This window comes from Macaca fascicularis, chromosome 18, assembly GCF_037993035.2.
Source record: "Macaca fascicularis isolate 582-1 chromosome 18, T2T-MFA8v1.1".
Taxonomy (NCBI): Eukaryota; Metazoa; Chordata; class Mammalia; order Primates; family Cercopithecidae; genus Macaca; species Macaca fascicularis.
The window spans coordinates 80,596,664-80,613,203 of record NC_088392.1 but is presented as its reverse complement, the minus strand read 5'-3'; the positions used below and the strand labels follow the sequence as shown (position 1 = coordinate 80,613,203).

Sequence of the window (16,540 nt, the reverse complement as noted above, 5' to 3'; positions counted from 1 at the left end):
ATTGTACGTGGATACAAAATTATTTTATAGAAAGATAAAATTATTCCTGTGTATGGGCCTCTTAATAGGATGTCTTTCCAGTCTGATACACTCAATGGTGTTTGATTTTTCTAAATTGCTTTGCATGATATTAAGTTGCACATTTTACCCACAAGTAGTTGTATGAGGATTATTGTGAACTATGTATGGTAAAGGACATTAGGGCTGTAGGCAGCACCCGTGGCCTTACTTTGCCCTCTGCCCTCTTTTCTCCACTCCCCATCTACTGATGAGGCAGCTTCCCTGAGGTCCACATGTTCTGTTGACATTCTTTTTATTTAACTATGTTACAAAATTGAACATGTATTGGAATGAGCCTGGCTTCAGAACAAAGTTGAACATGTATTGGAATGAGCCTGGCTTCAGAACAAAATTGAACGTGTATTGGAATGAGCCTGGCTTCAGAACCACATGTTTTGTTGACATGCTTTTTATTTAACTATGTTACAAAATTGAGCATGTATTGGAATGAGCCTGGCTTCAGAACAAAATTGAACATGTATTGGAATGAGCCTGGCTTCAGAACCCCTTAGGGACTGACTGTGTTTGAATTCTCCTTCTCCCTCATGGTAACCATGTAACTGTGGACAGACAAGTCATGTGACTCTCTTAGCCTCAGTTTCTTTTTCCATAAAATGAGGATAATTCAGCATTACATTGAAGAGTAAATGGTATTATGTCGTATATATGACATGTCAGATACTGTAGCTGGCATGATAATTGCTTAATAAATGGTAACTGTTTAAAAACTGGAGCCATCATCAGTACACAGTAAATGGTGTTTCCCTTTCTGCTCCCAACCAAAACTTTTACATATGTCCTATCATTTTCAAATTTACTAGAAGCTAATTCTAGTAAACTCATCTGTGCTGTTGGGTCTGTTAGTTAGTGGACCACTTTTCCCGTGTAATTGTGTAGACTTTACAGTGGTCTTGTGGTACATGAAGCCCTGGATGATGGGAATTGCCTGGCTGTCTAGTATGAAAATACAGATGTAGGGGTGTGTCTGTTTTTTTGGGTTTTTTTTCCTGAGATGGAGTCTCACTCTGTCAGCCATGCTGGAGTGCAGTGGCATGATCTCCGCTCACTGCAACCTCCGCCTCCCAGGTTCAAGCGATTCTCCTGCCTCAGCTTCCTGAGTAGCTAGGATTACAGGCATGTGCCACCACGCCCAGCTAATTTTTGTATTTTTAGTAGAGACAGGGTTTCAGCATGTTGGTCAGGCTGGTCTCGAACTCTTGACCTCATGATCCACCTGCTTTGGCCTCCTAAAGTGCTGGGATTACAGGCATGAACCACTGCGCTCTGTTCGTGTCTGTTTTTAGGTACAAAAAAAAACCCCCAAATATTAACGAAGCACCATTATTTTATTTTCCCCTTCTATAGTTGTGTGCTGCTCATCTCCCTACTGAATCAGATGCACCAAATCATTATCAGGCAGTATGTCGTGCACTGTTTGCAGAAACAATGGAGCTCCATACATTTCTAACCAAAATTAAGAGTGCAAAGGAGGTGAGTACTACTGCTTTGATATTTATTGGCATTGTTTGATTGGCTTGGCATGCATTTGATATTTATTGGAAGAGAAACCTAAATTTTCAACATCGTCCACTCTATTGTTTTAAAAGATTTATTACCATCCTTTAGATGAGTGCTGAAAGTCATTTAGGAAAGAAGCAACTTAGGTAAAATTAAATCTATTCTATTAAAATATCAACAGTGTGAACCATTTAAACAGATTTTCATACAGATTCCTTGCAAATGGAAATAGATGTTACTGAAGTAGTTCAGTCCATTCCCATGTGACTTGCTTTCCACCCCTCTTTCTCTTCTGTCCATTCTGAAATATGTTGGGACCTCTTCCAGAAACGGAGAAAGGCTCAGAAAAGAGGTGACACTCACATCTGATCATTTGTTTTATTTATTATTTATTTAAAAGGTGAGTCACCATGTGTTACATAGCTGGTTGTGAAGATTCAGTAAGATCTTATGTAAAATAGCACAGCATCTGGCGGAAAGTGAGAGCTCAGTTCATGTTGGATATCAGGTAATGGATATCTATATTAGTCAGGGTTGTCCAGAGAGACAGAGCCAATGGGATATATAGATATATAGGTATATGAAAGGGGCCAGGTGCAGGCTCATGCCTGTAATCCCAGGTACTTGGGAGGCTCAGACAGGAGGATCACTTGAGGCCAGGAGTTCAAGATATATGAGAGGGGGTTTATTAGGGGAATTGGCTCATGTCATTATGGAGGCTGAGAAGTCCCATGACAGGTTGTCTGCAAGCTGGAGACCCTGGTATTCCAGCAGCACAGCTCAGTCCAAGTCCAAAGACCCAGGGTAGGAGAAGAAAAGTATATCCCAGCACCAGGAGAGAGAGAGGCCAATTTTCCTTCCTCTGTTTTTATTCTATCCAGGGCCCCAGCCAAATGGATGGTGTCCAAATGGATGGTGAACACCTAAACTGAGGGCAGCACTTAGTCCACTCAGACTCACACACTAGTATCCTCTGGAAACACATTCACCTAAATACATACCTAAAAATAATGCTTTACCAGTTCTCTAAGTATTCTTTAATTCAGTCAACACCTAAAATTTACTATCACAGTATCCTTTCTTTTATAACTAACATATAGGGTTTATCAGAAGCACTAGGCTAAAACTTACCATGACCCACAGTTTGGGGAAGAACACATGCTGGATATGTAAGCAAGAAAGGAAAAACTAAACTATTTGCCCAATAAGATGTACTTAGTCCTGGTAATAAGTAGGTGATGGATGTCTCAGGCAGATCACCCGTAATAAATCACCCTTAAATAGATCCGTTGTATGTATATGAATAAGAGCTCTTAGCATCCCTCCTCTGCTCTGGCTAGGGTACTGCTTATAGTCTGTCTTTTTATGATAGGGCAATGAAAAACTTTGCCTTTTTCTTGTTTTAATTTTATTAAATTGGATCAAGGAGGAAAGTTGTCAACAGAGTGGAAAAAAGGTGAATTATATGTTAAGAATAAATGTGTGTGTGTGTGTGTGTGTGTAATGGATTAGCTGTTCTCCTTGAGCAGAACCAGAAGAAGTGGGATCTGATTAAAAGCTTCAGAGTGAACACCCAAAGGCATGTCCTCAACTAGGTTTTCTCAGATAGTAGAAAAGATTACTTTTTAAGGCTGTCATTACCTTTCCCAGCTTGTTAAGACTGAGATTGCCTTCCCCAGAGCATTATTTTTAGGGTGTACATGTACGATCCTGTGGGGTTAATAGAAGAAATTAAATGAGCTCTTGAAGTCCTTCCAACACTGGCATTCTTAGAAACTGTTTCTGAGCTTAAATAGAACAATATTAGTATTTTTACTACTCTACTGCAGTGAGCATTTAAAAAATGTTTGCTCTTGATCCGTTTGCAGTTCCAAAGTGTGATGATTGGATATTCACACTTGTGTGTGAGATGTTCCTTTTTCTAAACATTGTTCTGTCAGCACATTACTCATCTGATGTAAAAAAATATAAATTTTTTTGCTCTTGATTAAAATTTTGCTTTGCCAGATATGCAAACACACTTTCAGAAAGAGGTTCAAACATTATTAAAGTTTATTTAAATAAAAAGCTGACAGGTGGAGTGAAACTGCTGTGTGGCAGTGCCTGCAGAAACTAGCCAGGCTGACCGAGGTTGGGCCCTCACATCTCTCACGACCCACAGGCTAGGACACCACCCCAGCCACATCTCTCACCCTGTCACCACCCCAAGGCTAGGACTTTATAGGCATTAGTTCCATCCTGTTTGCATATCTCCTTCTCCTCTGTTTCTACTCTGTTGATCTCCGTATCACCCTTTCCCAGTATTCTCTGGAAACTACACTCCATTTTGAAAAGAGTCCCCTCAGGCTCTTCTGACACTTGTTCCCTTAAGGGTAGTGCTTTCTCTTGCTTTCCTCCTGTGGGAAGCTGGTCTTTCCTCTACATCTCCCTGTTTTGATTGGGGTGGGTTTGCTAATATTCTGTCTGTCCTCTGCTGCCTGCCAGTAATCAGCCTTCGTCCTCGTTGAAACACCCTTCTTCCTTCGAAGCTCCTGTCACTACTTCTCTCATTTTGAGTGATTTCCTAGACAAAGAAAGCACATAAATTGCCTGTCAACACTAAGGTTTCGGGAACGTAAGTTTCTTTTACCTCTACAATCTATAAGGTTTTCTTGAAATGATAGAACATCTTTATACATGTTAGTTTATGTATGTAAATGGTTTCAACCTTTTCTCAAAAATACTGTTTTCACACTAAAAAATACTATTCGTTAATTTGACTTTTTTCTAAAGATCCCAAAATACTTTAAAAATATATTTTAAGACTCACTCTTTATACCTATGAGTTAGTGTGTAGCAAGTGGAATTTTTGAAACATTAGACTCTGATTCAACAAAATTAAAAACTGGGTTATCAACAATGTTTCAAACTACCTTATATCTGTGTATATGTGTGTGCATGAGTGCATATAAATTGGGGTGGAAGCATAGTGTCAGAATATTTGAGCTCAGTTGCTGATAATGTATCTGATTTGATAGTCCAAAAGTACTTTAATTATACTAAATTTCTTATATGCCAAATTGGCAATTTATTAAAATATAAAATCTACCATCTGTTTTCCAATGTTATACTTGTTCTGTAAAGTGTTAAGTGCATTTACTGAACCTGGCTACTTTATAAAGCACAGTGCCTGGTTCATCATCTATTTATTTTGAAAGCAAATTTGTTTATTTTCTAATCCCTTTCATGGTGTGATGATTTTCTTCTTAAACAACCAATGAGCTCCTTTAAGGTTATTCTTTGAATGATAAAGATTTGGGTAGGCCTGCTGTTACTTTGTCTCTTAAGCAATGTGATATCCTTGAAAGTAAATACACATTACTGTGTCTCCTAAGCAGTTGGATATCCTTGTAAGTTAAGTATAGCTGGAGGCATTGTCTAAGCAATCCATCGAGTGCATCAGGTTGTATGAAAGAAGAGCCACCGTGCCCTGCTGCCAGTGACACCACCATATTCCAGAGCCGTACCGCAGGGGTAGCTGGTGAGCCTGGGCTGTGCTCAGGGGGCAGTTACAATGTAAAATTTTTTATTGGAGAAAATGAAATTGTGTTAATGGTAGTATCCTTTCATCTACTGTGGTCCAGGTAATTTTTTGATCATCAGTCCCCAGTTTTGTTATTGTTACATAAAATTATTTATCATTACCTAAAACTTTAACCCCTGCTACTTTACTGTGTTATATTCATACAGCTCCTTTATAAAATGCCTTCTCTTCCTTACTCCATTTGATTCTTGTAACGATTCTGTGACTCTTTGTAAATTAGTAAACTAAGGCTTTGAGAGATTAGAGATTCACATAGAAGTAAGTTCTCAGTGCTGCTAACAGCATTTTCATCCTCATCACACCCTTCAGTCCAGCAAAGGTGTTCCACTACATAGAAGTTATTGCTGCTTTCCTCTAAGAGTGTCACATAAAATGCACTGCTGGATGAAACTAAAGAGAGAGTTCCGAAGAACACGGAGATAGATACTTTGATGTAGGTTTCTGAGCAGTCTTGGAGACAGAATACGTGAGTCTGAGAGACTAATATTTGGCTTTGGAGAGAAGAGGGTTTATGAGGGAATGTGTGGGCACGCACATGCTGGTGTTTGGGGTTGAGGGTCCTGCATATGCACATAAATGGGATGGGGGGTACCATGTAAAGTTCAGGTATGAAATAAGAGGGAGGCCAGGCACAGTGGCTCGTGCCTGTAATCGCAGCACTCTGGGAGCCCAAGGCAGGAGGATTGCTTGAAGCCAGGAGTTCAAGACCAGCATGGCCAACAAGGCAAGACCCCATCTATTAACTAACTAACTAACTAAATAAATAAATAAATAAAAGAGGGAGATGTGAAATGGGAAAAGATAGAGTATCATAGAAGTGTCAAAGACTGAGATAAAATAATTTTAAGACTAGAAAGTCAGTTGATTTTTTTCTGATACTTTCCTAGCATGGTCTAGCCATCATTGCTTCCATGTTGAGAGTGTGCAGTATGCTCGCCAAATTCTCCAGTAATACATCGTTTCATAGTGGGGGTATGATGATATTATAGTAGAAACTTGATGTATCATAGAAGTACACTGGTTTAGAAGAATTTTTTGAAAGCTTTCTTTAAAGCAAATAACTCATTTTTTAATTTATTTCATAATTTGAAATATTTATATTAACACTGATCTTTTTTAAAATCCCCCTTATTGGTGAATCATACCATTCGTTATTTAAGTAACTTCTTAAAATCAAATAGCATTTGCAAGACTTCTGTTTACTCATCTTTAAAAATGAGTAAAAATGGGGAGGAAGGCCTGGCGCTCAGTGGCTTAATTCTGTAATCCCAGCACTTTGAGAGGCCGAGCCCAGGTGTTTGAGACCAGCCTGAGCAGCATAGCAAGATCCCAAAATCCTGGAATCCTCGCTGCTTGGAAGGCGGAGGCAGGAAGATCTTTTGAGCCCGGGAGTTTAAGGCTGCAGTGAGCTATGATCTCACAACTGTGCTCCCGCCTTAGTCATAGAGTGAGACCCTGTATCTAAAAACATAAAAATGGGGGAGGGGGCAAGACATGTTAAGCTTCCATCTAGTCTTAAAATTTTATGCAGAAAATACAATTTGTGTGACTAAATTTTTTGTTCTATTTATTCAACAAGCTTTTCCTCATTTTTGTTATCAGTCTTATAGTGTAGGCAAAGTATATACAGATAAATAAGTCCTTTCCTGGTAAAATTTTCTATGAAATTATTGTATACTGTTTTATTTTATATCTTAAATTTGAGATAGATCTTATAGAAAAGCAGTTCATTGTTGTAGATAAATTAATCAAAATTGAGCATGCTCTAGGCCTTTTAAAAACACAAATTTAACTTTTTAAAATTGGTAAGCTAGCTGTAATATTCAATACTGACATTACTACTATATTGATGTCAGTATAGGCTAAAAATAAAATAATTTTCACAATCTACTGGTAGAAAATCCTTGTACAGAATAAATTCCTAATGCAGTAACATTAGTCATCAATGAACAGTGAAAATAATTGCGCATTGTATAGCATGTGTTCATGATATCGCAGCAAGAACTTTATAAGGCATGTAAAATAGATTTTTAATGTCCTAATTTCTGTTCTCTAGATTATGTACTCAAAGTGATGAAAATTTTCTCTCCTCTTGCACTTTCTTGCATCATTCATACACATAAACATCACCCAAACTAAGGTAGAATATTTCAAACATTTTGATCTTTGAGAGATAAGATGTCTAATATCGTTAACTCATCTTGGATTTCTTCAACAGTAGGCTCCACAGGTGTGGATTGTCATTTCTGATTATCTGATTATAATGATCTTTACACTCGTCTCAAGTGTGGCTGTACCTGTGGTGCTTAATTAGTTTCTTCACATATTAAGTGCTTCTTATAAATGTTGTCTTCATTGACCCTTTCAAGTATGATTCTTCACTCACACCCTTCATACCTCAGCTGAAAGGACATCTCCTCAGGCCACCCCAGACACCTTTATGTATTCAGCACACACTGCCTTTTTTTTTTTTTTTTGAGACAGAGTCTCTCTCTGTCTCCCAGGCTGGAGTGCAGTGCTGCAATCTCAGCTCACTGCAAGCTCCGCCTCCTGGGTTCCCGCCATTCTCCTGCCTCAGCCTCCCGAGTAGCTAGGACTACAGGTACCCGCCACCATACCCAGCTAATTTTTTGTATTTTTAGTGAGACGGGGTTTCACCATATTAGCCAGGAATAGTCTTGATCTCCTGACCTCGTGATCCACGTGCCTCAGCCTCCCAAAGTGCTGGGATTACAGGTGTGAGCCACCGTGCCCAGCCTGCCTTTTCTGTTTTAATCGCATTGCCCTGTTATCTCTTTTTTAGCAGCCATGATGGTCCGTAGTTGTTTTGTTGGTCTCTTTTCTTATTCATTGATGTCTGCCACTAGAATATAATCTCATTGAGGGCAGAGACCTTTTCTCTCTAATTCACTGTTATATCCCAGTGTAATGGGGACTCCGTAGATATTTGATCATTGTTAAGTGAATTAAATAATCTGTGGTTTAGCTATTGTGGTCTAGTTTCTCACCATCTGTCTTGCATCTTGGTCCCCTGATGCTCTTCAGTTATCTCCAGAATGCAGAGCCTCCCTCATGTTCTCACTGTGTCTACCTTACCCTGCCTCATGCAGTGGTTTGACATCTCTTGCCTGGGCCATGACAAACCCTCTAATGTTATTTCCCTTTTCATGACTTCTTGATACTTGTAGGTGGAAAGTGTAAACCCCTTAGCATGGCATGGGCAGCTGTTCACAATCTGGCCCAGTTCTGACCTCTCCAAGCTCTTGATTGACCATTCATCACCGCCCCATGCGTGCTGATTCTACCTACACTTCCTTCATTCTTGAATGTCCAGGGCCTCTGCACTTACCTGAAATGTCCCTTTCCCCTCTTCGCTACCTAGGAAATGTCTACTTCTCCTTAAGACCTAACTCAAATGTCTACCATTCTGAATTGCTTTTTTTGATCAAAGTCATTCTTTTTTCTCTATGTTCATTCAATGAGCACTCCACTCTGGCGTCTTCTGTCACTTACAACAGTGACACTGTGTTGTAATTACTGTATACTTACATCTCTCACTAGACAGTGAACTTCTTAAGGGCAGGGACCATGTTTATACTGGCAGCCCTGTCATAGATTTAGGGACCCAAGACAGTGTGTCTTGTAGTCTTTCTAGGTATGTTTCCTTTGCTGCCTCCTAAGCTTAGGGTAACACTGGGGCATCCATCAGCGAGATTAAGTTTTTTTTAACCTAATAAATAATAGCGTTGGAGTCTCCTAAGCCCTTAACTTCTTTTTTTTTTTTTTTTTTTTTGAGACGGAGTCTCGCTCTGTTGCCCAGGCTGGAGTGCAGTGGGGCAATCCCAGCTCACTGCAAGCTCCGCCTCCCAGGTTCATGCCGTTCTCCTGCCTCATTCTCTCGAGTAGCTGGGACTGCTGCAGGCACGTGCCACCATGCCTGGTTAATTTTTTGTATTTTTAGTAGCGACGGGGTTTTACCGTGTTAGCAGGATGGTCTCGATCTCCTGACCTCGTGATCCACCCGCCTCGGCCTCCCAAAGTGCTGGGATTACAGGCGTGAGCCACCGCGCCCGGCCAACATATTTTTATTCAAGAAGAAACAGGAGAATAGAATCAACCTTAAGAGGCCGATTATGGAGTTATCAGGAGCCAGGAGCAGCCAGGAGTGGTGCACAGCTGATGCACACCTGGGCCTCCTGGACACACAGCTGCCTCTTCATGTTCGTTCTGCTCTCCAGAGGTGGGAACCTGAGGGCTGGGGGTTGAAATTGAATGCTGCTTTATTTTCATTAATTTTGAAAAGATTTCGAATGTAATTTATGTACTTGGGGGAAGAAAGATCCAAAGCCTTCTGCGGCAGCTCTAAGCCCAGACAACCTACATCAGGTTTACCAAAAGGCCTATCCTTGTATATAACCGCCGCGTATCTCATCCTTTGTTTACGTTAATACTTTTATCCTTGTGATGTTCTTGTGAATTTGGTGGTATTACCCTTCACCGCCCGACTCATTGTGTAGAGAGAAAAACTGAAGCGCGGTTCAACAAACTTTAATAAAGTAGCTCCCATGATGATAAAAGGACTTAAAATTAGACCTAATTTTTAACTTTGTACAAATAATAGACAGTAAACGTTGATCTTGAGATAGGAGGTCAGGATGTGAAGGAGGTGTCTACAAACCTTAATGTAGAAGAAACAGTGGAGGAACTTGGGATTTTGATGAAGACTTGACAGAACATAATAACCATATGGAGACATCACAAAGCCTACTGAATGGAGAGATGCTGGCTGTCAGAGGAACTAGGATCAGCTGGCAGAATCATTTTAGTCATACAGGTTATTTAAAATGTCTTCCATGGCTGGGCGCGGTAGCTCACGCCTGTAATCACAGCACTTTGGGAGGCCGAGGCAGTGGATCATGATGTCAAGAGATCGAGACCATCCTGGCCAACATGGTGAACCCCGTCTCTACCAAAAATACAAAAATTAGCCGGGCGTGGTGGCGTGCGCCTGTCATCCTAGCTACTCGGGAAGCTGAGGCAGGAGAATTGCTTGAACTCAGGAGGCAGAGGTTGCAGTGAGCCAAGATCATGCCACTGCACTCCAGCCTGGCGACAGAGTGAGCGAGACTCCTCTCAAAAAAAAAAAAAAAAATTAAATTAAATTTAAAAAAATATAATGTCTGCCATATGATGGGTACTACTATGATTAATACTGCTAACGTTTATTCCATACTTACTCTGCACTAAATGCTGTTGTAAGACTTTATGTGCATTAATATTCATCGAGTCTTCACAGAAGTCGTGTTTTAAGTGCTACTCTTACTGCCTTTCTCACCGTGCGTACGATGGTGAATGAGACAAACGTGATCTCTGCCTTCGCAGAACTCCAGAGAGCAGGGAGGACAGTGTAGGAGCAGGTCATCCAGCGCCGTGTTAGAAGGTCCGTGGCCAGTGGGCACAGGGTGCTATGGAAGCAACCAAGGGGACCATGCCCAGCTTCCCAGAAGTAACTTCAAAGCTGAGACCCAAATGCTGAGGCAAAATGGTGGATGGAAAATGCATTCCAGGCATAGTAAACAGCACACATGAAGGCCAGGAGACAAGAGCAAGCAAGGTAGAAGGGCAGCGGGAGAAATGGCTTCTCCAACACTGGGACCACTGCCTCAGAAAGTACTATGCAGGGATACTATACAAGCATCTGATGGGAAGATGCACCAGAAGAGTCTTTGGTTTGTGACTACCCGTGCTCTGAATGGCTTTCTGCCGGCATCAGACACATCTGCTTGTGTGTGTGTGTATCTTCAGTATTCTGACCCTAGATTCTGTGCTGCTTTCACACTTGTTTAGCATATATTACTGAACACCTCTGTGTTCCAGGTAGTGAGTTTCGGAGCATGTGACAATCTCTAAGTCTCATTGCTCAGGGAGCTCTGTGACACCCCTAATGAGCAAGGCATCGTGGCAAAGAAAATAAACTGCATCCTGGGGAAGATCTTCTTTATGATGCTAGGAATGAGTAGATGGAGTTATAACATACTAAAAGCTAGTCTTTAGTTCTTCAGGTTTCAAGAAATAGAACTCCTTTGTTTTAAAGATAGTTTTGCTTTAAAACAGAAATCTTGATAAATCTGTGGCTACTGGGGGGCTTTAATCCAGATGAAGCTGGTGTGAGCGAGGAAGCAGGTCCTGTGCGGATAGTCACGACGTTCTGTACACATGGGATCTGATTTTAATTACTAATGAGGTTCATTTATTGTTTCCTCCCCACTCCAATCCCCCATAAATGCTTGATATGAAACTTTTTTTTTCTAAAAGCAGCAAGAGAAAAGAACTTCAGGGGTATAATTAAACAGGTGAAATGACAACAGTGTTGAATTAAATATTAATTTTTTTTAAATGTATAACATAAGTGGGTTTGTTTTTTCTATATTGATGTATTATCTTATATACTTTAACTCCCATTTCTACTTAACTAGCATCATGATAAACAATTTTTATTTATTTATTTATTTATTTATTTATTTTGAGACGGAGTCTCGCTCTGTCGCCCAGGCTGGAGTGCAGTGGCCGGATCTCAGCTCACTACAAGCTCCGCCTCCTGGGTTGACGCCATTCTCCTGCCGCAGCCTCCCGAGTAGCTGAGACTGCAGGCGCCCGCCACCTCGCCCGGCTAGTTTTTTGTATTTTTTAGTAGAGACGGGGTTTCACCATGTTAGCCACGCTGGTCTCGATCTCCTGACCTCATGATCCACCTGTCTCGGCCTCCCAAAGTGCTGGGATTACAGGCTGGAGCCACTGCGCCCGGCCCATGATGAACGATTTTTAACCTTATTTTTAAAATTTTACTAATAGCCTTTATTACTTTTTTTTTTTTTTTTTTTTTTTTTTTGGAGACAGAGTCTCGCTCTGTCGCCCAGGCTGGAGTGCAGTGGGCTGATCTCAGCTCACTGCAAGCTCCGCCTCCTGGGTTCACGCCATTCTCCTGCCTCACTACAGGTACCCGCCACCATGTCCCGCTAATGTTTTTGTATTTTTAGTAGAGACAGGGTTTCACCATGTTAGCCAGGATGGTTTCGATCTCCTGACCTCATGATCCGCCCGCCTCGGCCTCCCAAAGTGCTGGGATTACAGGTGCGAGCCACCGTGCCCGACCACTTTTTTTTTTCTTCCTAGAGAGACACGATCACACTCTGCTACCCAGGCTGGAGTGTAGTGGTGTGATCATAGCTCTTTAGCTCCTGAACTCAAGTGATCCTCCTGCCTCAGCCTCCCAAGTAGCTAGGACTACAGGTGTTCACCACTGTGGTTAGCTGATTTTTTTTATTTTTATTTTTGTGGAGATGGAGTCTTCGTATGCTGCCCAGGTTGGTCTGAAACTCCTGGCCTCAAGTGATCCTCCCACCTTACCTTCCCAAAGCACTCAGATTACATGTATGAGCCACTGTGCCTTTCCTGTTATTACTTCAATGTGTAATTCTGCACAATTGTCCAGGCATGGTGTCTCATGCCTTATAATCCCAGCATTTTGGGAGGCTGAGACACGAGAATCACCTGAGGCCAGGAGCTGAAGAGCAGCCTGGGCATAGTGAGACCCCTGTGGTTGGGACTAATCGGGAGGCTGAGATAAGAGGATCACTTGAACCTGGGAGGTGGAAGGTACAGTGGGTCAGAGTAGTGCTACTGCACTGCAAGCTGGGTGACAGAGTGAGACCCTGTCTCTTAAAAAAAAAATCTGCACAATTTGGGTTGAATTTTAAGAAAGTACATTTTTAAGGATGTATATTGTTAAGATATTAATTTAGCTATTTTGGTTTTAAATTAAAAACTTAGAAAAGTACAAATTAGGTTTAATGATTTTGTTGTGAAAAACTTAATGTTAAATTATTCAGCTTTGCCTTCCAATCTGTTATACTGAAAAAGTAAAATGACTTCTTTGATCTTTCATTTCCCAGAATATTTCTAAAGTTTTCCTAGAGAGAAGAAAACATTTTCCCCCCTCTATCAGTATAAATAGCTGTGCTGTTTAAAAGTAGTATTTTGCCAATGTTGTGATTTTCTAAATGTTTAAATGATTCTCACTTACATGGGATTTTGGTTTAAACCTCATTGGCCAAATGCTTCTGAATGGTTAAATCTTATCCCAAATTTAATGAAATCCTAGGATGGGAGGATGAGTTATTAGAGTCAGTTTATCTTTAGCTGCTAATATTTGACTAGACATTACAATTATAGGGTAAAACAATGAACTGGAAATAGGCATGGCTTATGAATTTTTCAAAGTATTATATGAGTATGTTTTACGCAATATAATCCAATACATATAGAGAAACTTTGTTAAGTGATTTATAGGCATACCTCAGAGATATTGCGGGTTGGGTTCCAGACCACTGCAATAAAACAAATATTGCAGTAAGGCAAGTCACACAAATTTTTTTGTTTCCCAATGCATACAAAATTAATTATCTTTACATATATTATAATCTATTGTGTGCAATAGCATTACATCTGAAAAAAATACACAGTTTAATTAAAAAATACTTTATTCCAGCCAGGCACCATGGCTCACGCCTGTAATCCCAGCACTTTGGGAGGCTGAGGTGGGCGGATCATGAGGTCAGGAGATGGAGACCATCCTGGCTAAGACAGTGAAACTCCGTCTCCACTAAAAATACAAAAAACTAGCCGGGCATGGTGGCGGGCGCCTGTAGTCCCAGCTACTCAGGAGGCTGAGGCAGGAGAATGGTGTAAACCCGGGAGGCGGAGTTTGCAGTGAGCCGAGATTGTGCCACTCACTCCAGCCTGGGCGACAGAGCGAGAGTCCATCTCAAACAAACAAACAAAAAAAAAAAAACTTTATTCCTAGGAGTTTGAGACTAGAGTGGGCAACGTAGTAAGATCCTGTCTCTGCAAAAAATATTTTTGAAAAAATTTTTTTAAAAATTAACCTGGCATGGTGGCTCATGCCTGTAGACCCAGCTACTCAGGAGACTGAAGTAGGAGGATTGCTTGAGCCTGGGAGATCAAGGCTGCCATGAGCTGTGATTACTCCATTTTGCACTCCAGCCTGGGCAACTAAGTGAGACTATGTCTCAAAAAAAAAAAAAAAAAAAAAAGAATAAAGTACTTTATTGCTACAAAATGCTAGTGATCCTCTGAGCCATCAGTGAGTTGTAATCTTTTTGCTGGTGAAGTGTCTTGATCCAATGTTAATGGCTGCTGACTGATCAAGGGGTGGCTACTAAAGGTTAGGGTGGCTTTTGCCCTTTCTGAAAAATCAGACAAGGAAGTTTGCTGCATCACCTGTGCTTTCTTTTCACAAAAGATTTCTTTGTAGCATACAGTGCTGTTTGATAGCACATTATCCACAGTAGAACTTCTTTCAAAATTGGAGTCAATCTTCTCAAACCCTCCTGCTGCTTTATCAACTAGGTTTATATAGTTTTTGAAATCTTTTGTTGTCATGTCAACAATGTGCACAGCATCATCACCAGGAGTCGATTCCATGTCAGTAAACCACTTTCCTTGCTCATCCATAAGAAACAACTCCTCATTAGTTCAGGTTTTCTCATGAGATTGCAGTAATTCAGGCACATCTTCAGGCTCCACTTCTTATTCTCTTGCTGTTTCCACCACATCAGCAGTTACTTCCTCCACTGAAGTCTTGATCCCTCAAAGTCATCCGTGAGGGTTGGAATCAACTTCTTTCAAACTCCTGCTGATGTTGCATTTTGACCCCCTTTCATGAATCACCAGTGTTCTTAATGGCGTCTAGAATGGTGAATCCTTTCCGGAAAGTTTTCAATGTGCTTTGCCCAAACCCATCAGAGGAATCATTGTCTACGACCACTATAGCCTTACAAAATGTAGTTCTTAAATAAGACTTGCAAGTAAAAATTATTCCTTGATCCATGGGCTGTACAATAGATGTTGCGTTAGCAGGCATGAAAACAACATTAATCTTGTATATTTCCGTCAGAGCTTTTGGGTGACCAAATGCATTGTCAGTGAGCTGTAATATTTTGAAAGGAATCTTTTTTGCTGTAAACAGATGTGCTGTCATCCAGTCTTTGTTGTTCCATTTGTAGAGCACAGGCAGAGTAGAGTTAACATAATTCTTAAGGGCCCTAAGATTTTCAGAATGGTAAATTAGCATTGACTTCAACTTCATCACCCACATTGGCCCCTAACAAGAGAGTCACCCTGTTCTTTGAGGCTTTGAAGCCAAGCATTGATTTCTCTCTAGCTATGAAAGTCCCAGATGGCATCTTCTTCCCATATTAAATTGTTTTATCTGCATTGAAAATATGTTGTTTAATGTAGCTACCATCATCAGTTAGCTACATCTTCTGGGTAACTTACTGCAGCTTCTACATTCAGCCCTTGCTGCTTCACCTTGTACTTTTATCGAGTGGTGACAGCTCTTTCTCTTAAATCTAATGAACCTATCTCTGCTAGCTTCAAACTTTGCTCCTGCAGCTTCTTCACCTTTTTCAGACTTTATAGAATTGAAGAGTTTGGGTCCTGCTTAGGATTAGGTTTTGGTTTAAGGGAATGTTGTGGCTGGTTTGATCTTCTGCCAGACCACTAAAACTTTCTATCTGGAATTAAGGCTGTTTTGCCTTCTTATCGTTCGTGTTCGCTGGAGTAGCACTTTTAATTTCCTTTAAGAGCTTGTCCTGGCCGGGCGCGGTGGCTCAAGCCTGTAATCCCAGCACTTTGGGAGGCCGAGACGGGCGGATCACAAGGTCAGGAGATCGAGACCATCCTGGCTAACAAGGTGAAACCCCGTCTCTACTAAAAATACAAAAAACTAGCCCGGCGAGGTGGCGGGCGCCTGTAGTCGCAGCTACTCGAGAGGCTGAGGCAGGACAATGGCGTGAACCCGGGAGGCGGAGCTTGCAGTGAGCTGAGATCCGGACACTGCACTCCAGCCTGGGCGACAGAGAGAGACTCCGTCTCAAAACAAAAAAAAAAAAAAAAAAGAGCTTGTCCTTTGCATTCACAACTTGGCTGTTTGGTGCAAGGAACCTAGCTTTCAGCCCGTCTTTGCTTTTGACATCCTTCCTCACCAAACTTAATCATTTCTAGCTTTTGATTTAAAGTGAGAGACTTGTGACTCTTCCTTTCGCTTGAACACATAAAGGCCATTGTGGGGTTATTAGTTGGTCTAATTAAATTATCATTGTGTCTCACGGAATAGGGAGGCCCCAGGAGAGGAAGAGAGATGGGAGAATGGCTAGTGAGCGGAACAGTCAGAACACACATTTATGAGTTAGGTTTGTTGTCTTATATGGACACTATCATGAGCACCCCAAAGCAATGACAGTAGGAACATCTTAGATCACTCCTCACAGATCTCCAGAACAGATGTAATTTTAA

General features: G+C 41.1%; 1 protein-coding gene and 1 non-coding gene across 5 annotated transcripts in view; both read left to right on the top strand.

Moving 5' to 3' along the window:
- SPIRE1 (spire type actin nucleation factor 1) overlaps positions 1-16,540 on the top strand; it is a 191,056-nt gene that overhangs the window by 106,423 nt on the left and 68,093 nt on the right. For all 4 annotated transcript variants that reach the window (XM_045377827.3, XM_045377825.3, XM_045377826.3 and 1 more), the window contains exon 4: positions 1,426-1,551. In XM_045377827.3, the coding sequence (XP_045233762.2) occupies positions 1,426-1,551 (126 nt within the window). The remainder of the gene's footprint in view (positions 1-1,425; positions 1,552-16,540) is intronic.
- LOC123570125 (small nucleolar RNA U13) lies at positions 3,435-3,536 on the top strand. The gene has a single exon (XR_006694130.2). It is a non-coding gene; the product is annotated as a small nucleolar RNA U13 (small nucleolar RNA).